This window comes from Vipera ursinii (genome assembly GCF_947247035.1).
Source record: "Vipera ursinii genome assembly, chromosome: Z".
Taxonomy (NCBI): domain Eukaryota; kingdom Metazoa; phylum Chordata; class Lepidosauria; order Squamata; family Viperidae; genus Vipera; species Vipera ursinii.
Genome location: NC_139517.1, coordinates 92,473,535 through 92,499,120, shown reverse-complemented (window position 1 = coordinate 92,499,120; position 25,586 = coordinate 92,473,535). Strand labels below are relative to the sequence as shown.

Sequence of the window (25,586 nt, the reverse complement as noted above, 5' to 3'; positions counted from 1 at the left end):
GTAGTCAATTCCAAAAATGTATAAAAGATGTGTTTATTTGGTTGCATATGAAAAGGCATGCATCACAAAAAGCTACATATAGAAAAAGAGGCAACTTGTTCTGCAGCAAAGAGATTGCTTAACTCTTTTTTTTAATTAAAGCATGACCAATACGGAGAAGAAATTGCATGAGATCCATTCCTGTTTTCACTTCATGCCTTATGGATAAGAAGTGGAGAAAGTCTATAGAGGATACCAACAAATGATAAAGGCATATTTCAGTTGATACAAGTTGGAAAAACAGTAACAAGCACAGAGACCATTGAAGGGAAAATGAAAACAAGGAACTTGGTTAGTCGGTTTTCTTGCTTCCCTTTACCATCACAGTTTAGATTATTCTTACCAAGTCACTAAAATATGCTTAGTATTTCTAATAAAGGAGACAATAATATTATGTTTCTAGGCATGGGGAAGATACTCAATACAATTTCAACGATATACTTATGAAACACTGACATCTAAATTTAATGAAAGAGTGTCACATGAACATTATTTTTGGCAGCTTCTAATTTAGCATTTCCAAAAGTCTCTATGCTAAACCCAGATGAATTACAAAGTTCTTTGCCTACTTATCTATATTCTATGATCTTGGCAGCAATGTTTGAAAAAGTAATTTAATTATACTAAGTTTATTGTCCTTGGCCCTTATCCTGTTTCTACAAACATATACATAGTAAGATTTGTGTCTCCCCAAAAGTAACAGCTATCATGCCATTGCAATTCACAAACTGCATGTAGGACAGATCATCTTCTTTCCATAAGCAATTTCAAGTATTCCAGGCATTGTTTATAGGACAATAGTTCCCCAATGTAGCAGCAGTGGTGCTTGGATAGGAAGCCTCTGCAGGAACTAAGCTGGAAAGATGACAGAACTCCATAAAACTGGATGACGTCTGACCCAACTAGCAGAAAAATGGAAGAAATCCTGGATCTTTGCAGTTTGGGGCATGGAGGCCAGGTTTGGATTCTGGAGCAATTGCCTATGAGAAATATGGAGGATTTTTCTAATTTAGAACATTATGCGGTCTCTGAAAACTGCAAAAGCATGCACATTCTCATTTGATTTTCAGAAACTCCAGAGGCTACACAAAAATGACTTCCAGAGAATTCAGAGGCCACAACTCATCCTCAGGTGCTTCTATAACCACCAAAAATCACATGAGAATAGAGCATGTTTTGAAGAGTAGTTGTTGGGTATTGGTGGATGCTGAAGTGTCACCCAAAATGTTGTGGTGTGTCATCTTTGACAAGCATTTCATAGCTTCATAATTACTGTTGATAATTTCTCTAGTTGGCATCTTGAACAGTCTTACCATTGAGCTGACATTCAGGGTTTATATCGTCCTCCTTCTGCATATTTGTGTCAACACTGTTAGTAAGGTAAGTATATCTAGTTATTTATGTAAAGACATATTTGCTTCTTATATTATTTCTTAATGCAATGTATGTGTGGATGTTAGATTTTAAAAGAAGAAAAATTATTTGAATTGTGTATATTTATAAGAACATATGTACATTAAAAAAGTTCCATACTTTTGTTTGAATCTGCTCTTTGTATGACTATGTGATTGATGAGTATCTCAGTGAATTATGGGAGAGAGAATAGTACTTTATAGTGCTATTAGTATTATGATTATATAATAATAATAGACTATATTATATTTATTTCTAATGCATTATACTGGTGACAAACTTTCATCTGCTAAGAGATACAAATACAGTAAAGCAACAGTAATATATGAACTGTAGTTAAATAAAGAGGGTCTGAAAGTTTTCTGAATGCTTGCCTTAAACTTGTTTGAGAATTACAACTCACCCTTGTTTCTCACTTGGATTTGTAGATCATTGTAAAAATCGTTAGGATGATTAAAAAAATAATCCCATTTCTATGTTTCATTTTATTTCACATCTTTTGTGAACAAATTAGGAAATATACCTCAAAAATTGGAAAAATGATTTTTTTTTATAGCAAAGCATTCTTTGACCTCATAGCATCCTTAAAACTTCCCATTTTTCAAAACGCAGAAAGCAGTGCGGAGAGCAACATGTTCACAATTCATTCATTATACTCTGCATAGAAAAGACAACACTTTCATGTCCAAATTCTTTTCATGTTGGTGTGCAATTCAGTATTTAAACCTCCTTATTTTTATAGCAGTGGGATTTTTTTCAAATCAAAATGTAATTCCTAAAACAAATCTGAGTAAAATCTGAAAAGTCTGTTTCATATATTATCACAGCCATTAAAAATACTCAGACAAAAAATATCAAATGTGATAATACTTATCTTCAAAATGTGCAATTATGTATCTTCAGTTAATGGGAATCAAAGCAAATCTCTGAAAGAAAATGTGACTGTGCTGTTGTTGTTTAGAAGTTGTAAAATTATTGCAAGTTAGAGCCATAATGTTTTAGGACCTTATCTCCAAGCTATTGGCTTCTGCATTTTCTCTTGAAGAAAATCCTACATATAGTTGTTCTTTAAACATTGTAAATATTTCAGTATGTTCCTCCATTATAAATTAGATGTGGTCCTCTGTTACATATGTTATCTGTCATTTCCTGCGAGAATTGAAATGGGTAGTCAAAATCAGTTACACTGCAATACACTAGCACAAATTTAAAAGTGCACCTTTGTAGCTAACATCTGGCCCACACAAGCACTACTTTCAAGGATCATTTTCCATGAAAGAATGAGTCTATAAGTAAACTGATGCACAATGTGATAAATTGGGTTTAGTTGTATCATGAGGAAAGCTTTGGCCTTATTCAATCCAAAAGTCTCAGACTGCTTACAGTGGCCACTATTGAGCTAGTTATAGCTTTCATATCTATAATATGATGTGACATAGCAAACATATGAGAGATTAGTGACAGCCATGCTTCAGCCAGAAAATTATAAAGTATGCACAGAGCACAATCTTTTTCACAAACTGACCTTAGCCATTCTAGCACATATACAAAATATTAAAATGAAGGCATCCTTGTTTGCCTGAAAGAGACATTCAAGTAAAATAGGCTTAATGATCTTCAAACTCATCCATCAACTGTGGCATTTATATTCCTTTTTAATCTTGGGTTACGTCTCACTTTAGCTTATATTTATATTCCATCTTCTTTTCAAAGTGATCCCAACCAGATCTAGATCTTTAATCCTTGCTGGAGTGAGCCCTGTTCTGGCTGTATTACACTTGTCCACAACTGTTATTCATATACCAACGTATATTCCTAAATAGTAGCACATGTAGAGAAATCTTTTTTTCTATAAGAAGCAGTATCTAAAATGGTTGCCATAAACTATTTTTCCTGTATGTTTATCCAATCTCCACCTTTATCTCAACCTAACCTAAGAAAATGAACCACATGTTCATTGACAAACGAGATGATAATCATACCTTGGACTCAGCTGGGATTTCCAGATAAGGTGCTAGGTAATGTTGATTGAGGCGGGGGTGTGGTGATGAAAACACCTGTCTGCTGGGAAACAGAGTGAGATGCATAAATTCACATTCTTTAGCTTTGAAAGAATGGACGGAGGTAATGCAAGTTGGTCTCATAAAATAAATTGAGCTTTGAAAGAGAGTTCCAGATTCACCCAAGTCAATGTGTTAATATATAAACAGGGAATCATGGTGCTTGTTTACTTGATGAGTATTAGCCTTACAAGGCAGTCCAAACTAAGAAACAAATGCCTTTTAGGTTGGTTCAGGACTATTTTATTATAACAACTATAGTAACAAAACTTTCAAGTCTGAATATGCTTCCCCCTTCCTCCCTTTATCTTTGCGTGAATTAGGAAGAGGTTACAGTATTTGAGACATTTTCCCAGGTTACTTTATTGGTCTGGGCCTGAACCATTTTTATGTAACCTTTGCGTTTTGGCAGTGGCTCTTCCTCCTATCTTCAAGACCATTCCCTTTTTCCTTTTATGATTTCCTTCTATCTAAAATATATCTGCCTCTATATGTGTATGTGTGTGTACAAATAAATAAATAAGATGGGTGACCTTGGACTAGTTGAACAGCAGGGACAGAGTTATATAGTCTAAGTGTAAAATGGGATAATTGAAAAAGTATAATAACTATGTAAGCAAATAACCTACTTCATAGTGGTAATTTTATAATTTTTATCTACTAGTAATCAAGCCCTAGCTTTTTTCATTGATTACTTGCCTACAGTTTATTTAATTTGTGTATTTACACCCAAATCATTATTATTACTGACCAATGAACACCAATTCTTTAACAATTTTTCCTACTTATGAAATTGTTATAGCAATTATGTGTGCAAAGTGTATGAAGCTAAGACAAATGGGTTGATTAGAAAAGTAATATATGTAGAGAGTATACAGTAAATATATGTGTTTGCATATGTATAAACAAGCTATTTGTATATTCAATATATTGAGTGACACGCCACCAACTCCAGCATTTTTCTAAATGATTTTAATAAAGTCTTTCCTATAATATGGATGAAGATTTCTGGGAATCTAAGTTAAGAATTTTCTTAAAAAGCTCAAGGTAAGATTGGTTTATGCATTTCTCTCGAAAGCAACATTTCTAATTCATCACAATTCCCTAGAATTCAGCATACCTTGGAGGTAACTCTGGTGTTGGGGGTATCACTGGGCAGCTGGGCAGTTCGATTATTTCAATACCCCTTAATCTCTAATACAAAATAAATTATAAATAAAGCACAATCATTTGCATATGTTTGGTGCATATCAGTAATAGACAAAGTTGTATTTCCTGTTCAACACAATACTTTCCAGCTTCCAAATTAACATGCCAAGAAAAAAAGGCTTGGATAAAATCTTTCCTGAGTAAGATAAGGATGGGTACACAGCCTCAGACATTCTTCAGATAATTTTTCTGAGATTCAGCAGCAAAATGTAGGTATTTAGTAATTTGAATGTATCAGTTCTTATACATACACAACTTTCTAATAAAAACATGAGAAAAAAATACCGTATTTTCCGGCGTATAAGACCACCCGGCATATAAGACGACCCCCTACTTTTAAGAAGTTTTTCAAGGTTTTTTGTCTTATATGCCGGAAAATACTTACATGCCCTGCCCTCCCTGTCCATCGCAGAGGATGCGAAGGCCCGACTGGCCCCGCCGGCCCTCCCACTTCTCCCCCGCTTCTGCTGGCCCCCGAGGCGCAGCGTTTCCTGGGCGGCAGGCAGCGCCGGAGGGCAGCTGCCACCCCGCCACGGCCAGCGCCCCTCCTGCTTCCCCCCCAGGCCTTGAACTTCTCCCATTCGGTGCAGGGCGGGGCAGCTCCGCCCACAGCCTCTTTTTCATGTGCCGCATCCCTCTCACCGTCGGCCGAGGCACGCTTGGCCCGGGCTCCCGGTCCCTCTTCCCAGCTGGCTTCCCGCCCTGCCCCTCATGGAGCTGGACTGGGCGTGCAGCCTCTCGGTGTGGCTGCTTTTCCTGGGCAGCCTGGCGGTGCGGCTCCTGCGCTCGGACCTGTTGCTGAGCCAGCGGCTGCTGCTGCGCGTGGGGCTGCTGGCCGTCCTGCAGGCGCTGGGCCGTCCTACCGCTGCCCCTCAGCGCCGCGCTCACGGTGGCTGCCTGCTGGCTTGCCTCGGCCAGCACCGCCCGGCGGAAGCGCAGCATCGGATGGGAGCAGGACTTCCCTGCCGGCTCCCGTCCGACGCTCTTCCCTCTTGAGGCAGCTGCTGCCTCAAGAGGGAAGAGCGTTGGACAGGAGCCAGATCTTCCCTCTTGAGGCAGCAGCTGCCGCAAGAGGGAAGAGCGTCGGATGGGAGGCAGCAGGGAAGTCCTGCGTGCGCGCGTGTGTGCAGGACTTCCCTGCCGGCTCCCATCCGATTCTCTTCCCTCTTGAGGTAGCTGCTGCCTCAAGAGGGAAGAGCGTCGGACGGGAGGCGGCTCTTCCATCTTGAGGCAGCAGCTGCCTCAAGAGGGAAGAGCATCGGACGGGAGGCGGCAGGGAAGTCCTGCGTGCGCGCGTGTGTGCAGGACTTCCCTGCCGGCTCCTGTCCAATGCTCTTCCCTCTTGAGGCAGCATCCCCGAGGACTCCTTAGGAGCCGGGGAGCGATGCTGCCTCAAGAGGGAAGAGCGTCAGGCGGGAGCCGGCAGGGCAGTCCTGCGCACGCGCACTCTCCCCAGCTGCTAAGGAGCAGCCGGGGAGTGCGCGCGTGCGCAGGACTGCCCTGCCGGCTCCCACCAGATGCCACCCACTGATTTTCCGGTGTATAAGACGACTGGGCATATAAGACGACCCCCCAACTTTTGAGGTGATTTTCATGGGTTAAAAAGTCATCTTATATGCCTGAAAATACGGTAAGTTTCTGAAATATCTGCTGAGTTTAACAGTTGCAAAATTTGGTACCACCTTATTTTTTTTTTACAAAATTGCTTTTTATTCTTAGCTATACTAAAGATAGATTACCCAATCCTGCCCCAAAGACTAATCAGGAGACACATAATCATTTGCTCTCCCATCAGCAATCTAAAGTGGTACAATCCAATGATATGTTCATTGTATGTAGCTGCAGATTGCGTTGCTTGTCCACCTACATGATCTTAATCTTTGGTAAGACCCAGCTGTAGTATAAAATATATTTTCATGCAGGAAGTGAAACAGATATACAATTATGCAGCTATTAGCTTATTTAGGCCAAGGAGTTCTATATTTAGTGCAAAGCACTATAGTTATACAAGGGAGCTATGTAGTTAGTGGATGCATTTTATTGAAATGAGTACTGGAAAAGCTAGAATATCTAAACATGACTTTTTAAATTGTAATATAGTTGATACTACCAGTGACTTACAAATTGATCAGAGAATTTTCTTGTATAGTTGACTGTATATATTAGGAAAAAATATAAAATAACCCAGCATAACAAATAAAAAAGCATGCCAACTTACTTTTTCAGCCATTTCGTGAGAATGATGTAATGAATGTTCTCTTTCTGAAAACATTCTTCTTTGTTCATAGCTGGCTAGTCGGCAAGTAAGCCAGGAAGAAAGAGTACAGCCACCAATTCCAATGCATGCAAGAGACATGGAGGTAAGGTGCAAAGGATAGAGAGCTGAGGATTTCTTTGTTAGAGCTCGAAGAAACTGAAAGTTTAATATTCCTCCAATTAGCCCACAGATACAGCAAGCAGAGAAAAGTATCATCTGATAGGAAACAAAAATACACATTACTGTGAGATGATAAGATGGAGAAAGCAACTGAGTTACATATTCATTTGAACTACACCACACCCCAAAAAATTAAACATGTTGATAAAAATACATTTGAACAATGAGAGTAGTAGCTGTAAACTTTTCAATGTCTACTCTACTTTACTTCAGTTTACTATATTTCTTTTGTTTAAAATTGAGTGTCACTGTTTTAACACTGGCCTAATAAATATGGATTGATTAAAACATGCCCTTCTCATTATGGCAAATATGTATGTATGTATGTATATATGTATGTATGTATGTATGTATGTATGTATGTATATTTTCTATTCTGAGCTACCTGAAAAGGAAGAAGATAAGAAAAGTGAAAGTGTGGCATATATATAAAATCTGGCTTCTTCTAACAGTTCCAGTGTCTTTAATGATTGCTTAAATTTTATTAGTAGCATTGGCTGGCCATATGGAACTGTAATGATTAAATATGGATTAATCAGAGAAGCTGAATAAATCTACTACTATTAGATGCTTGCTAAAATCTCTTTGTAATATTTGGGCTTCGTTCTACTAAAGTGTATCATGTGGGTTTGATTGCTGGAAGGTTGCTTAAGCAGGGAAGCTGGCTAAGGGCTCCCAGCTCCTCAGACAACCCGTCTCCAGTGCCACCATTGGCTGCTTCTAGGGCAGCAATAGGTTGGGACGTGGTGGCTCAGTGGGTTAGGACGCTCAGCTTGTCAATGAGGTCGGCAGTTTGGCGGGTCGAATCGTGAGTGCCGCGTAATAGAGTGAGAGCCTGTTACTCGTCCCAGCTTCTGCCAACCTAGCAGTTCGAAAGCACGTAAAAATGCAAGTAGAAAAATAGGGACTGCTACAGTGGGAAGGTAACAGCATTCCATGCACCTTTGGCGTCTAGTCATGCCGGCCACATGACCACGGAGATGTCTTCGGACAAGCGCTGGCTCTTCGGCTTTGAAACGGAGATGAGCACCGGCCCCTAGAGTCGGAAACGACTAGCACACATGTGCAGGGGAACCTTTACTTTTACCTTTACCTTTAAACCTATTGGCCACCACCTAGAGGCTTGGGTATAAATAGCTACATTCGCAGTCCTGTTCCCAGTTTGGTTCCTGCAAGCAAATAAAGAATGTTTCTGACTGAACTCACTCGTCTTGTCTCTTTGCTCAAGCAAAGAACCCAGTATACAACACTGGCGACGAAGGTAGGATCCTGCTTCTCCAACAGAGCTGAGAGTCACTAAGGGAGAGGCCGGAATGCGCCTGGCAGGAAAGCAATTTCCCCCCCTCTATGGTCAGCCTAGCACAGCTAGCAACCTCATGCCCAGAGGATCAGTCCCTGGGCATTTGGAAGGGCAGGATAAGAAGACGACGAGCCACAGCTGCGAAGACCAACCGAGATGGGGAAGGTCGGAAAGCTGGAAGAATTTGACATAGCTCACCCGGAAAGATGGTCCTCGTATCTATCCAGGGTCGAGAACTACCTCTGCACCAATCAAGTTGCCAAGGATGGCCTGAAGGCCGCTACACTCCTGTGTGTTTGCGGCCCAGCCACATTCGACATCATGGAAAACTTGTTTACACTGATGCCATTGGAGTCCGTAATGTTCACGGACTTGAAGAAATGGCTCGGCAACCATTTCCAGCCCAAGCCATTCATAATCGCTTGGTACCATGCATTCGAACAGAGGGTTCAACAGCAGGGTGAAACAGAATTCATTGCAGCTTTGAGGTAGGCTGCACGCCTGTGCCAGTTCTCTGACATAGAAGAGAGGCTCTGGGACTGACTCATCTGCGGCCTCCGGAATTGAGAGCTGCAACAAAAACTCATCGCCAAAGAGTCATTTCCAGATGCACTGAAAGAGATCATGGCGGACAAAGCCGCCAGCGGGGCCGTACGAGCCATGCGGCCCACCAAAACAGCACAGCACGAGGAGACCATCCACCATGAGGATACCAAACATGCTGAAGACTCCGACGACAACACAGAAGTTGACAAGCTCCAAAGGCTCGATGACCAACAATGTCGCAGTGACAAGCAACAAGGGACTACTTACAAGGCAGATCCCTTCATTAGGTGCCCAGGGTGTGGTGGCCATCACCAACACATGGACTGTAGGTTCTGGATAGCCATGTGCCAGGCCTGCGAAAAGACTGGCCATGTCGTATCCATCTACAGAGGGCACCAGAGGGACCAGCAATCAAATCACCAATCGGACATTCCGATCAGGAGAGGTACCGGGGCCCTGGGGCAGTTTAGTGTAGGGTTTTGCTCCAGCCACAGAAGCATTTGCCACACCGGAGCTCGCCACCCCATTAAGCCAAAGTTTCGGCTTCAGGTTGAGCTGCAAGGGGTCCCTTGCAAGATGGAGCTGGACATGGGCTCAGCCGTGTCCATTATATCACTTGAGACATTTAACTTCATCTGCAATCACAGCAAGAGATGGGCCAATCTCAGGCCATCTGACATTGTACTGACTGACTTCCAGAATGCCAGAGTCGCAGTCAAGGGAGAGGCCACACTGGTGGTCAAATTTAAGGGGTTTTCTGGGCACCTGGACGTTGTTGTAGTAGAGGGTCAGTGAACGAGCCTAATAGGGCTCGATTGGTTGATGCATTAGGCATCCAGGTAACCAGTATTAACCAGATGCAAGTCACAAGTCTAGTGACAGTATGTGAGGAGTTCACAGATGTGTTTGACTTAGGTCTTGGGACTTACACGGGCCCATTTAAACTAGATCCTACTGTAATGCCGGTTAGGATTAAACCTCATAGAGTGCCATTTGCTCTTAAACACAAGATAGACGCTGAATTAGATAAGCTTGTAGAACAGGAGGTGCTACAGTCCGTAGATGGGGATGAATGAGAAACACCAATCATCACACCACTAAAAGCCAACAGAGAGGTCAAAATTTGCACTGATTACAAGTGCACAATTAATCGTGCACTCAAACAGCATGCGTACCCGGTGCCAATAGTGAGCCACATCCTGGCATCTCTGCAAGGGGGTACAATTTTCACAAAGTTAGATTTGGCTCAGGCCTACCAACAGCTTCCTGTGGACGAGGCCACAGCCATGGCACAGACTATTGTAACCCACAGAGGGGCATTTAAAGTAAAACGCCTGCAATTCGGGGTTAGCGTAGCCCCTGGCATTTTTCAAGGCATAATGGAGCACATACTCAAGGGCATTCTGGGGGTTTGCCCCTATTTTGATGATGTACTCATCACTGGTGAGTCCACTGAGGTGCTTGCAAGGAGGCTCAGAGCCATCCTTCAATAGCTGTGCGAAACGGGCCTTAAACTTAAGAAAAACAAGTGTAGCATTGGAGTCCCTTCAACTGAGTTCTTGGGTTTCCATATCGATGCCAATGGCATCCACCTTGCTGAGTCGAAATTGAAAGCCATTCAGATGGCACTCTCATACGAAGTGGTCCTAGATGGTGAGCGAGTCATTTGCCCCCATATTGATCAGCTGAGGAACTGGTTTCCAGAATGGTCACAAAATGAGGACTTCATCCCATGTCCAATCAATGGACCTCAAACTGGCAGCCAGGCCGAACAATTCACATGCTTTGAGGACCCTAGCAGTCAGAGCAATGGGGAGGTGTTCATAGAGGGGCAAAGCCCAGGAGATCAACATGGGTCCCCTGATGGGGAAAGTCAACCTGAACAATACACCCACTGTGCTAACTCTGTGCAACCAATAGACTCTGGGGTGGGCCAACCTGGAAGGGCCAGCCAGAGAAATCCAAGTCAGCCAGACTCTCTTGGACTCAGGGACCCTGGTCTACCCAGCCAGGTGGGCAAGCTGGTAGACCGGGTTCTGCCAGGATCTCCCAGGTGATCTACAAGGGTTTGCAAGCCTCCTGCATACTTACAGGATTTTGTCCTTAAATAATTGTGCTTTAATGTTGTGTTGTCACTGAATGGCTGATAGTCAGGAAAGCCTCTGTATTAGCGAGACATGGAACAATGTGTACTCATGCATACCACTATTTTGTATTCCTGTAAAACTCTGTAATTGCTGTAATTATTTCTTTTGTTGCTATAATGTGTGTACATTCTAGGGGGGAGGGGTGTAATGTATTGGGCTTTGTTCTACTAAAGTGTATCATGTGGGTTTGATTGCTGGAAGGTTCCTTAAGCAGGGAAGCTGGCTAACGGCTCCCAGCTCCTCAGACAACCCGTCTCCAGCGCCGCCATTGGCTGCTTCTAGGGCAGCAATAGGGTACTTTAAACCTATTGGATGCCACCTAGAGGCTTAGGTATAAATAGCTGCATTCGCAGCCCTGTTCCCCAGTTCAGTTCCTGCAAGCAAATAAAGAATGTTTCTGACTGAACTCACTCGCCTTGTCTCTTTGCTCAAGCAAAGAACCCGGTATACAACACTCTTACTTAGGCCTTCATTAACAACTCTTTTGAAAGATCTGCTGTTTTATTAGCCAGCAGTGGAAACCGGCAGGGTGCTGAATAAGGGACAAAGGAGGGCACAAATCCCCTTTTGTACCTCTCCCCCCAATTAACATCAATATTGAATTATTGTGTTTCTTTCCTATATACTGTTTATGTCCAATTTCAACTACTATGTAGTTTATTTATTTATTTGATTTATATACCGCCCTTCTCCCTAAGGACTCAGGGTGGTGAACAGTGACATAAATAATAGAGTGTACAAATATAGATATTGAAAATAAATTAAACCCTAATTTAGCCCAAATGTAGAAGATAGTTACCTTAAGATAATAATTACAAATGAACCCATCAGACCAGTCCGGATTGCTTAAACAGATGTGTTTTTAGGTTGCGTCAGAAGGAGCGAAGGTCGGGAGCCATCCAGAGCTCAACCGGTAAACGGTTCCATAGGTCAGGCGCGCCCACAGAGAACGCCCTCCCCCTGGGAGCCACCAGACGGCATTCTCCGAACGGTGGCATCCTGAGGAGGCCCTCCCTATGGGAGCGCACTGGACGGAGGGACGTTGACGCTGGCAGCAGGTGATTCCTAAGGTACTCCGGACCCATGCCATGTAGGGCTTTGAAAACCATTACCAGCACCTTGAATCTTACCCGGGGGATAACTGGGAGCCAATGCAGCTCACGGAGTAGAGGTGTAACATGGGAGTATCGGGAGACTCCCAACACAACTCTCGCGGCTGCATTCTGTACCAGTTGGAGCCTCCGAGTGGTTTTCAAGGGTAGCCCCATGTAAAGAGCATTGCAGTAGTCCAGACGAGAGGTCACGAGTGCATGGGTGATCGTACGTAGGGCATCTCGGTCTAGATAGGGCCGTAATTGGCGCACCAGGCGAACCTGGGCAAAGGTTCCCCTAGTCACAGATGTTATGTGGTCTTCCAAGGAAAGCTGTGAGTCTAGGAGGACTCCCAAGTTGCGAGCCTTATCTGTGGGGGGTAATAACTCACCCCCTATAGAAAGAGATGGAATGTTCTGAGTATCCCGAGATGCAGGTACGTACAGCCACTCAGTCTTGTCAGGGTTGAGTTGAAGCCTGTTCTTCCCCATCCAGACCTGAACTGCTTCCAGGCAATGGGACATCACATCCAGGGCATCACTGAGGTGGTTTGGGGTCGAAATAAAAAGCTGGGTATCATCAGCATACTGGTGATACCCGACTCCAAAACCACGAATGATCACACCTAGCGGCTTCATATAGATGTTGAATAGGAGAGGCGAGAGGACCGATCCTTGAAGGACTCCACAAGTGAGAGGCCTCGAACTTGATCTCTGCCCTCCTGTTAATACCGACTGCTAACGTCCCATGAGATAGGAGGAGAACCATTGGAGAACCGTGCCTCCCACTCCCAATCCCCTGAGACGCTGCAGCAAGATACCATGGTCGATGGTATCAAAAGCCGCTGAGAGGTCTAGAAGAACTAGGATAGAGGAACAGCCTGTCCCGAGCTCTCCAGAGATCATTTATTAGTGCGACCAATGCCGTTTCTGTGCTGTGTCTGGGCTTGAAACCCAATTGGTAGGGGTCTAGATAGTCAGTTTCCTCCAGAACCGAAGGGAGCTGATGTGCCACCACACTCTCAACAACCTTAGCAAGAAAGCGAAGGTTGGAGACCGGACGGAAGTTGTTTAATATAGTTGGGTCCAAGGTAGGTTTCTTGAGGAGGGGTCTCACCACCGCTTCTTTCAAGACGGAGGGGAAACAACCCTCACTCAAGGAGGTGGATATCACTGCCTGGATCCAGGTTTGTGTTCCCTCTTGAGCTGAATAAACCAGCCAAGAAGGGCATGGATCTAGTAAACACGTGGTGGAGCTCAGCTTCTTCATAATTCTGTCCATTTCCTTTGGGGTCACAGAGTCGAACTTGTCCCATATAACATTGACAAGATCACCCATGTTCTGATCGTTAGACTCTGCCCAGTCAGAGTCTAAGCCGGTCCAGATCCGAGTGATTTTGTCCGATAGATGTTGGCAAAACTCCTCGGCACGACCCTGCAAGGGATCCTCCCTCACCTCTTGATTAAGGAGGGAGCGAGTTATCTTAAACAAGGTGGCCGGGCGTTTATCTGCAGATGCAATGAGTGTAGCGAAGTAATTGGACCTCGCTATCCTCATTGCTGCAAGATAAGATCTAGTAAAGGATCTTAGTCTTGATCGGTCGGATTCAGATCGGGTGGATCTCCATCGGCTCTCTAGGCCCCTTCTCCGACGCTTCATCTCCCGGAGCTCCATGGAAAACCATGGAGCGAATTGGGATCTGCATCGGGTCAGGGGCTGCAAGGGAACAACTAGGTTAAGTGCATCCGTGGCAGCCTTTTCCCAGGCTTCCACTAAGGCATCAACCGAGTTGTGAGCAAAGGAGGCAGGTGGAGATCCCAGTGCTGCCTGGAACTTCTCAGGGTTCATTAAGCGCCTGGGACGGAACCATCTTGGTGGTTCCACAACTCCACAACGAGGAGTGGCATAGTAGAAGACCAGTCTCAGGAGGTGATGATCAGTCCATGACAGGGGTGTAATAATTGGGGAACCCCCACCAAGATCATCTAACCATCATTTAGATAGAAAAACCAAATCAAGCGTGTGGCCTCCTACATGTGTCGGTCCCTGAATTACTTGTATCAGGTCCATGGCCGTCATGGAAGTCATGAACTCTCGGGCTAACTCAGATGATCCTCCTAGGGATGGTAGATTGAAGTCACCCAAAACTATAAACTTGGGGAATTCAACCACCAGCCCCGAGAGGATATCGAGAAGCTCAGGCAGGGCCGTTGATGTACGACTAGGCGGGATGTATATCAGTAGTACACCTAGCTGTGACCTAGGGCCACATCTTAGGAGGAGGGATTCACATCCGGTTATTTGGACAATGGTGGTCTCCTGAGGACAAAGAGTCTTTCTTATAACTACTGCCACTCCCCCGCCTCTACTCTGAGTCCGAGGTTGGTGAAGCACTCAGAAGTCTGGTGGGCAGAGATCAACCAGAGGCACGCCACCTTCTGGGCCCAACCAGGTCTCCGTAATGCAAGCCAGGTCCGTATGTTCACTTTCAATCAGATCACGAATGAGAGGGGCCTTGTTGATTATGGACCTGGCATTCAAGTACACCAACCGGAGCTCAGGTGGATGTTTATCTTTGCTCCCGGAGCCTTGGGAAGAAACCAGAGGGTTGGAGCGTCTCACCGCTTGTAGATAGCAGGGACGTAAACTTGGATGTCGATAGGGTACTCTGTCTTTACACCTGCTGCCATTCCCCAACGTCGTAGGAATAGGTAATCCTACGATCTGTTCTGGAGTCCGGAGGCAACCAGCCCTAGCTCCTCCTCCACGTGATCAATCACAGATCTGGTCTGAATAATAGTTGATGGAATTTCCCTTGAGTATATAATATACAGGTAGTCCTCACTTAATAATCAATTGCTTTAGTGACCACTTGAAGTTATGATGGGCCTCCACAGAGCTACATGACCTGTTTTAGAAGTTCCATTGTGACCTCAGTCATCTGATGGTATTTTGAGCACTTGGCAATTGGCTTATATTTATGGCTGTTTGCAATACCCCACAATCAAAGCTTTTTTAAAAAATGCTTTCTGGAGTTTACTTCCATTTTTCAGCAAAAAAAAAAACATGGGAGAAAACAGGCTCACTCAATGATTGCTATGTTCATTTAATGACTACCACATTTGTTTAATGGCCACTGCAAAAAAAAATCAGCTGCAGTCATGTAGTGATCCATTTAATTTAAGACTATAAATCCATGCTCAGTTTCTGTTGTAATTAGAGGACTACCTGTAAGCACTTTTACTTACTCAGAAAATTCCACAGCCTCAATGTCCATCTTTGCCCCCTGAGAAATTTATAAGATATCTGAGTATCTTACAGTTGAGAAACACTAAACGATTCAGTCCAGGGTTTGCTATCAATCCAAAGCTGAAACAACGTCAAGAACAGTATAGACTGAGTACTTTGTTTTATCTAATATATATAACTACTGTGCCCATTTCATTAGATGACATATCTAATTTCTGTGTGAATTCTTTTTGAGTCTCATGGCAGAAATGAAGAAATATTATAGAGTCCAAGATATGTATAGCTTACATTTCACTTACGAATACTTATGAAAAGTTTAGTAAAACACTTACAATAAGTCCTGACTTTTTTTTGGCACAGAATATTCCACATACTCCACAAAGCAAAAACTGCAAGGGAAAGAAAGGCATATTTGATATTTTTATGGTCTAGGACAAGAGCTGAGGCATTGCTATATTTTAAGTACATAAATAGTTACAGAATATCCTTATTCCAACCGAGTAATATAAAGATTATAATTTCTCTCTGTTGAGATTCAATTTATCCAAACCACTGTATACTTAGTGGTATTATTTCTAATGTTATTTTCAAGTTCAAATATTGCATGCTTGTGAGCAGGATCTCTCTTAACTATATGCTACGGTATGTATAGTAGGTATATTATCCAGAATTTGTTTTTTATTTCTGTAAAATAATTTGCAACCATTATTGATTATTATTAAAACACTAATGTAATGCACTCTATTTTCTCTTATCAATTAAAACTTAGCCAAATAATCTAGTAGTAAAAATATGCAACAAAGCAAAGCAAACACAAGAAGGTAGGAGTGTCTGCAGGATATAATCAAAAGTCAAGAGATGCAATCAAAGTTCCAAACAAAATTTGATTAATAGTTATTCATTCCTCAAAAAAAAAAATCACGGAGTTTAGGGGATTTCTGAAATTGTCAACATGGCTGAGGAATCTCTTTAAATCTTGTTTAAACTTTTTTTAAAAAAAGCTATATCACAAAATAATTATGCTAAAGTATGTGGTAAATTAAAGCAGATTTTTGAGAATACGCACATGCCAATACTTAAGTAAATGAACATAAATATCCACTCTTTGGCAGCTCATGAATATATTTAAAAATATCTATTTTTATTCCTGTCTTTCCAACAAAATATAGTTTGTTGTGTTGGCAAATTTCATTCATCCCAGCCTCTTTTTCATAATTATCTGTTTAGTTTTTACATATTTCAGCTACATTCATGGATGCTAGTCAGCAATTCACAGCATTCACAGCAATTCATTAAGCAACACTATAATTTATTAATATAAATTATTTGACAATGAAATAAAGGTATATAGTGGAATGCATTATTAATTCTGGCTTATTGATAAATGTTTGAAGACTACTCTCAATCACATGATCTGTTATAATCTACTAAACATGATAATTGTTATTCTCATATGGCCCTGAAAAAAATGTTTCATGACAAATTCTCTTTCTCCTATGTTTGAAAGTTTGTATGTATATACATAATTTATATATCTCACTGAAACATATCTAAATAAAAATACTATTGTCTTGGCTTTTGCTTCCAAATGTTAAATACCCTAGCTCTTGTCTTGTTGATGAATTTAAGAAATGTATTCACAATTAATTATCAGGTGAATTTAAATCCAGTGGGATGTGTACATTTTAAATCTGAACAGTTGTATAATATTTTATATAGGTTCTTGAAATATTCCAAGCGTAAAACTACTCATTTTATGTTAAAAACCCTATTTCTTTTGAAATAGAGCTGCTTAAATTTTAAAGCAGTTCCAGATTGATTTTCAAAAAATTCAGACAAAAACCATATATTTTGAGCTCGAATACTGTGATCTCAAATAAACTTTAGTATTGTGCCATCTTTATGGAACATGAAAAAACTGTAACAATAATATAGCATGGATTGGTCATTTCATTTATTATATGGAGTTGACTACTAACACCATGAAACATTACTCCTTAGTTACATTCAAAAATGTTGAAATGACATAGAATCTAAGTCCATGTCTGCCTGACCTTTTTCCCCATGAATTTTCCCATCAGTACAACTTAGAGGCTGTTGATGATAATGATATCACAATTAAAATTTCACCTATAGTGTATGAAATTTGCCCTATCAAATACTGTAGAAGAATCCCACTCTCTAAAGTTGAAATTCTAGTTTTGGGGAGAAGAGGTGTTACAAAGTGAGACTCCTACCAAGAAAGAACTGCTGTCCTCCATCCAATATCTCTTGGATAGTGGGTGAATACAGTGACACCCAGGCATGCATACACACACAGAGACACACACAGAGACACAAACATTGCTGAAATGTATTGAGTGTATATATTGAATCTTTAAGTCAGTATTGACTTTTATGTAACTATTATCTCTTTGAATTAGTCCCAAAACCCTAACAGTAATTAGTGTTATCCCTCAATACAGATGTTAATTTGCTAAACCAGCATACAACTACATTCTTAGCCATTTATAACTTCCAAGTCAACTTCAAGGCTGTGCTATGTCTTCCCTACTCTGTGTCATTTCTCTCGTTTCTCCCAACTTTCGTTCCTAGCATTCTTCCTAGTAGGCTTCAAGGAGTCTTTTTGTCTATCTGGGAGCAACTTCAGCAGAATGACCTTAAGTCACCCCTTCTACCCACCTTTACTCATATGCACTTTGAATCCCAGTTTCCATGTGCTGTTACTTCAGAAAGCTAGGACTTTTTTTTTCATTCATCAGAATGAGTACTAATATAAAAAAATGGCATGGTACCAAATAATTTAAAGAAAATGATACAGAAAATAGAACAATTGTTTTAATCATGAGATGCATAGTTTAAAGATGGAGATTTAAATTTTAAGATGGAGATTGCAGACTAAATGCATTAATCAGTAAAGGGTGTTGCAACCAGGTATACAGATATGCATTTAATTGTGAGTTTGAAAAAAAATACTGAATCTTAATGTGAGAGTCAACATAAGAATGGAAATCCAAGATCTCTTCTAAATATAATTACAGAATCATAGACTTTGAGGAAATAATTTGGCTACTACAGTAGGTGCCATCCCCTTCTCAGTACACGAATCCAAATTAAAGAACTTCCAATAGGTAGCAAGTTAAATTTATATATGAGTACATTCAGTGAAAAATAAAAGACCATGGTTTCTCTGAACATTTGGTTCTTTTTCTAAATTGCTGTTACTGTTGTTTTTCAACATTCAATCAGAAATTACTTTTCTGTGGGTTAAATACATTATAACATGTCCTACACTCTGGGCTGCCAGAGAACAGTTTATTTATTTATTTGTTTCGATTTATATACCGCCCTTTTCCCGAAGGACTCCGGGCGGTTTACAGGGCAAATTAAAACAGTGCAATGTACAAATTAAAATAAAATTAAATTAATAGCCCCAAAACAGTTTAAAATTTAAAATTAAAACCTTAAAACCCCTCAGTCCAGGCCGGCTAAGTCAAATAGCCAAGTTTCTCGATGTTCTTCTCCTTTCAAATATTTGAAGTCTATATCATAACCTATCTCTGGTCTTCTCTGGTGTAAACAAACCCAAGTCTTTTAATAAATCTCATTACTACTCCCTGATCATCTTCTTTCCCCTCTCTTAATCTAAAGCATTCTTAAAGGATAGGAATAGGATCCAGAACTGAACACAATATTCAGGCATCAGCTCATCAACATAATAGGAACCTCACTTCCTTTCAAAACTTTGTTCTGTTGATGCAATCTAAAATTACATTTGTTTTTGGCAGCCACATCAAACTGCTGACTCATATTCAGTTTGTAATCAGCCACTATTCCAGTATCTTTTCCATAAATATTCTTAAGAAGCTAGGAATCCCACATCCTGTACTGAAGGTCAGCCCTAATTAAATAAAACAAAGAATAGCATACATAAAACAGCTTCCAAACCTACAAAGTAATTACAGTATCTATATTAAACTAGAAAATTGTCCTATAGAGCCTAAGAATTTATATGTGGAAAATTAAATACAAGAAAAATAAACATATTTAACTAGGATTATGTCATAAGTTCATTTCTAGTTGGCTGTTGCAGTTCAGGCATGTTTAGCAAAAGTATTCTTTATTTTTTATTAATCTTTGTTTCAGGGTGGGTATGTTGTGATCTTAACAGTGAATGTCTCAGTATTACACACACTCTGGTGATTGGTTGTGCTGTTTCTATGGAGAAGTAACTCTTTGTCTGGTGGTTTCAAAAATTTAGAAGTATTTGTATTCCACTCAAGAGACCAATTATGGATCACATTGTATGGCTACAACAAGAAAATAAGGTATTTAGAAGCAAAGAGCAAAGATGATAACATTCCCAAATACCTGAGAGTTCCATATTTTGATATTTATGTGAGAGAGCAGGGACTGATAATGCTTTTCGTATAGATTTGATTAATGGAATGATTGATCTTAATTGCCTTACGATTAAATTCTTTTTTCTATAAACCATTAGAATCATCTTAAAGTTGGGCTTTATAAAATTAGTTGTCTAAGTGTTTTCTAAGATAATAAACCTCTCTTTCCCTCTCTTTGATATATTAATAATCAGAAAAGTTCCACAAAACTAAAGAAATGCTTCATTTAGATGATTTATGCAAAGTTTCTCCTTGAAGCTTCTCCACAAAACATTGTTTCCTCCCCACCCCCGAAAACTATTGTGAATTATTAGGCCTCATCTGGAAACCCCAATCACCTTATTCAACATTTCCAACTATTTCTTTGCAACACATGAGCAGAAACCTGTTTTTGCTACTACAGCTGCTGCATGTCAGAACTCCTATAGACAGATCATGTCATCTTCACATCCTGAGGTGAATCACATTGCTTGTGCAGTGCAAAATGCTTTATCGAAGCACAAGAATTTACAGTATCCTGCATATCTTATAATAACTGAATATTTGGAATTCAATTTCAAAATAAATGTAAACATATACTATAATATATAATATAGTTAGATATTTATATTTTGAGATATTAGATTGTTCTGACTCATAATCTCCATAAATTTATCTGAATTTGATCTTTTAGTGCAATATCCAGAATTCATTTTAATGGAGTTTTGTTCAATCTTTTAAGACAGCAGAAAATTTATACTCTAATAGATATAATTAAAAATCATCTGAGAAATACATAATGGAATGCAAGTAGCAAATACCAAATTCTTCATTTAAGAAAAGGAAAACAAATGTACAGGTATAGAATGGGGTAAACCTGGCCTCCAATAATGTTTGAAGAAAACATCTCAGAGGAGTTGATATAAATTGAGTATGAGTCAGCAATGTGTCAAGGCTGCCAAAATGCAAATGGAAGTGTAGGCTGTGTCAACAGAAGAAGAGTTTCCAAACCACAGGAAATCATTATTTCATTCTATTCTGCTCTGCTAAAACTCCTAAATGGTGTTTCAAGGACCATATCAAACTGAAGAAAGTTCCTACACAGGCAATAAAGAAGTTCAAATGATCTAATTCCTATGAAAGGAAATGGAAGGAACCAACATGTATATTTTGAGAGGACTGAGAGAGGAGTCTTCAAATATCTAAAAAGAAACCACACAGAGAAAATAATCTAGCCTTGTTTCAGTCCACAGTAGAGGACATAATTAGTGAAGACAACTTACAGAAAGGCAGTTGTAAACTTTATTATAAATTCTTTATAATAAAGCAATTCTGAAAAGTTTCTTGGGATTTCCTTCATTGAATATGTTCAAACACAGGTTGATTGTGGATGCTTTAGTTTGGATTCCAGCAGTGAGCGGTTGTACCCAAAAATGTAATGTCCTTTTCAATTTTATGATTCTTTACACATGTAAAGAAACCTTTATACTCATGGGCAATGGCTCCTATCTGACAATACAGAATATATTTTGACATAATACTTATGAACATTATGTGGTTCAATTATCACAATATAGAAACATATAAATAAATATGATTCTATTTATTGATAACAAAACCCTTGGTTCTTTTGCTTTTAGAATTAAGATTTCTAAACAGTTGAGTTATATCCCTATTGTCAGAGATTGTTCTATCCAGTAGTTTGAATATTTGTAGTCTAATAAGATAAGTTATCCACATTTGTTAAGACTTTGTATGCCATTAGTTTTTGTGCATAATTAAACAGTTTCATTAATTTCTATTTAAGAATATTAATTATTTGAAAAAATAGTTCTTCAGAACTGAGATATCAAAATTAATTAATGAAGGGTTTGAAAACATCAGTATAACACTGAGAATTGGAATACCTTCATGCTATATGGTTGCTTTTGTCTATCCTGTTGCTATTGCTAAAAATCATCTTTATAATAGTAAGTAAGGACCATGCTTGGTGTGCTGTGGTCCATGGTTTGTGACATGACTTAGTGACTGAACAACAAGGACCATGCTAAAAAAAACCCCTCTCTTTCCACCTTGATTTATCTCTCTTTGTCATTTCTGAAATATTTCTTTAATTCACATTTAGTGAAGTGGATTTAGATTTCATGTTAACAATTCTAAAGTGAGCCCTTTAACATTTACAGGCTGTCTTCATTTATTAAATTGTTATTAAGTATTTTATAATTCTCTTCTGGGTCTTTGGATTATATCACATGGAGTTTGCTAAAGCAATTTGTAAGACTTGGTAAGGAAGATGTAATGCAAATAAATAAGAAAACATTTAATATGATAGTTTCAGAGGATCGTTGTAGTTTGTAAGGCAGTACATGAAATTGAGATATGGATTATTTTCATCTATGTAAAATAGGGTATTCAGAGTTAAGGTTTCCATAGTAACCTTCCCACTAGCCCCTTAGGTGTGAAACTGGGCTTCTATCTAGCTGTAGCTATTTGAAAACTGAAGTGGGTCAAAGGTCTTTGCATTTTCATGTTATGTTATTTTTAGAAAATGAGTGGATGCAAATTAACTTTGCCATAATACTGATGCCTCAGAAGTTACTCATTTTTGGATTTTTGCTTCATCCTACTTTTGTTACCTGAGTCTATCATAGTTGAAATCCTAGCACTGGCTATCAAGCCTATTATTTGAATCAAAGTTTGACCAATCAGATTAATGAACTAAAGTCCTAGACTATAGACAGTGGATTAAGATCAGAATTGCCTATTGTTTGAACCTAGTCATTTCTGTTTACAAATTAGGGGTTATGGCTTAGTATATTATATGAAATCATAATATAAGGATGCCTTACATGTGAAATTATAAAAACTAAATTACAAGTTAAAGTGTAATATGAAGCTAGTTATAAAATCATTGGCTTTATACTAGGATCACAAAAAGTCAGACTAATGATTTGATTCTCACTAGCCATTAATATGAATGAGTTACATTAACCAGTCTTTTGGAAGCCAGAGATTAGGGGACATCTAATTATGTAAACAAGTTCAGCATCCTTTCTTGTCCCAAGCAACTATTGGAGTTTTACCTCTGCAGCAATGCTAAGAACACTTTAGTACAATATAGACAGTGGCAATTTCCTAAACTCCTTGAAAATGACAGTTTAGAAGATAAAAGCTGGAGATCCATAAGAACACCAGCTTTGGTGAAAATGCTAAATTTACAGGCCATCTGGTAGTCACACTTTTTTTCCTTTCCCTTATTAAGAATACAGTATTCATAGAGAAGGATATATACAGGTCATTAACAAAAAACCATTTTGCAGTGGAAATGAATATGGTTTAACAATACACATGCTGCTCATATATGAGACACAATTCTGAACACATGTGTATGCACAGAATAAATGTAGAGAGGAAAAAAGTGGAATATCTTTCTTAAACTATATAGTAGAATAATAGATGCAGGACTAAATCTAAAAACTACAAATTCAAAACAACAGTATTAATAGGACAATATTAATTTGTGCCCAAAGTGGGGAAACTTAAAAAAGTAAAAAGGGTGGGATTGGTGCAAACCCAACAGTCACCTTGCATGTGGCCTGAACACTTCCCAGTATAGCTGCACAAAAATACTTGATACAATCTAAAAATATGAAGATGTGAGTCCTAGTGATCACAACTATCTTTAGATACTTTTATTGCTCCACAAAATTAATCTGTATGTTACTATTTTCCATTATTATAAGCATCAGTAATTGTATGGAGGTGTACAAAAGTGCACATTTAAATAAAACAAAACTACACAAAAATTTTCAGTTTAAAATAAGAGAATATATGCACCCATAAACATTGCTGTATTATTTTTCATTCTATCAAAGAAGTAGAAATTTAACAAATAAATTTTCATTTATTTCCATTTTGGTTGACTTTGGTTCAGATTATGAAACCATCATATCTCTTTTTATTTTGTTCTAGCAAATTAAAACTACAATTGTGAATTTCATGTTATGATTTACAGGAAATAGAACTGGGAAGTAAATTCTTCAATCAGCTTATCCCTCCCCTTCCAGATAAAAGTTCCACTGAAGTTTCAATGAGAATGTTTAATGATTATTGCCATCACTGTTACTTTAAGCAGTACTGAGCACTATCTAGAAAATTAAACATATTTAAATCTTACTTTATCCACATGGTTTTTAGTACTTTAGTAATTGAGTACTAAATTAAATTTAAATCATCAGTAATATCTATGGAAATTGAATATTCTTTGCTTATAAAAACCATTGGAATATATAGATTACTTTACTCCTTACAGAAGGAATTTAAGACTATGGTTACCAAAGATTAAGCTGCAAGGGTTCAGCTCATGAAACTGAATACAATGAAACTGAATACAATGTAAACATCAGCATTTTATTTGCTTTTCCTTTCAAGAAATCGATCAACAATATAAGATGCCAGAATGAAAAATGAATTCTCCCAAATGTAAAGTTGCCTGTTGAATTGCTAGTGAAACCTTAAGTAGAAGATATAGGAGTTCTGCCCCAGCACAAGCATATAATGCAATGCTTCAAAACTCTCAGATCTTCCAGTTTTTCAAAAACGTATACTTTTCACATAGGCGTTTATTTACACTAACTTGAAACTGTTAGATGTTTGAAACAGGGTTATATTATTCTGTCAGCATAGAGTGTGCTTGGAGAGAGCAGAGTTTGGCATCCCCAATTTTCTGGCCCTGCAGTATGTGGGCCCCAGTGTTCTGTGGCTTTGAAGAGAGGGGACAATAGCTTTCTGTTGGCTTACTCAAATAAAGTTCAGGTTTTGTTCTAAAATGCACCAAAGGAATTAGAGATGCAGCTTCTACGCTTGGATCATGCAGGTCAAAACCACACAAAGCATGCAAGCTAAAAAAAAAAAAAAGCAAGGGAGAGGAAAGAAAGAAGAGCTGCACAAAACAAGGAGGATTCGAGACCAGACTGCAAATTAGCATTCACCATCAAGAGTTAAAGAGAGTGAAATAGCTAACGTACACACACCCCGCTCCATACCGGAGAAGAGTCTCCCAGCTGAGTTGAACGCTCAGAACCAGCAAGAACGAGGCTGAAGCTGACTGCCCCCACGGCCACGCTAGAGACTCCCAGTCCTATCTCCAGCATGGATAGCACCAGGAGGCTCCCGATGATCTGGCTGCTGGTACACATCCTCTCTCGGTCATCATTCCTACCAGTTCAGCTACTAAAACCAGACATTCGCCTTCTCTGAGGTGGGGAGACAAGGAATGCTCTCCCCCCTCCCTTCAGGCTGAAACTTTTCTTTGTTCTTTAGCAGCCAGAGATATCCACAGTCCACAAGGCCACGCGCCCCAGGACAGGGCGTGCTTTTCGTCTCAGTTGGAGATCCAATAAAGGAGGTTCTTTGCTTTGCGGTACCGACTTGGACGCTTGATGCGCGTGGTCTAGATGATGTATGCAGCAGCCTGCATCTGGACGTATTCCACGCACCACCACCTTTTTTTTTTCGTCCCGGGAAGAGAGCGGAGACGGGAAAACGAAGCAGTGCTGCTGCTTCGCAGATTCAAGGCTAATGAGGGCTCCGTGGGGAGCTGTCCGCGGTACTGATCCCTCCTTCTCGAGCTTTCGCAATGAGCGTCCTCTTCAGGCCCTTGTGATTACAGGGATCTTTCAAGCTCGATCTCTTGAATGCACGTGTACTTTT

At 39.9% G+C, this 25,586-nt stretch overlaps 1 protein-coding gene across 1 annotated transcript; it reads right to left on the bottom strand.

Annotated features, from left to right (window-relative positions):
- Window positions 1–2,538: 2,538 nt before the first annotated feature.
- Window positions 2,539–25,072, bottom strand: TMEM196 (transmembrane protein 196; the record flags this gene model as incomplete). The annotated part of the gene is made up of 6 exons (XM_083376746.1): window positions 2,539–2,601; window positions 3,435–3,516; window positions 4,633–4,706; window positions 6,940–7,194; window positions 15,825–15,881; window positions 24,902–25,072. The coding sequence occupies 6 exons, from the start codon at window positions 25,070–25,072 to the stop codon at window positions 2,539–2,541; spliced, it is 702 nt and encodes a 233-aa protein (XP_083232872.1).
- Window positions 25,073–25,586: the final 514 nt, after the last annotated feature.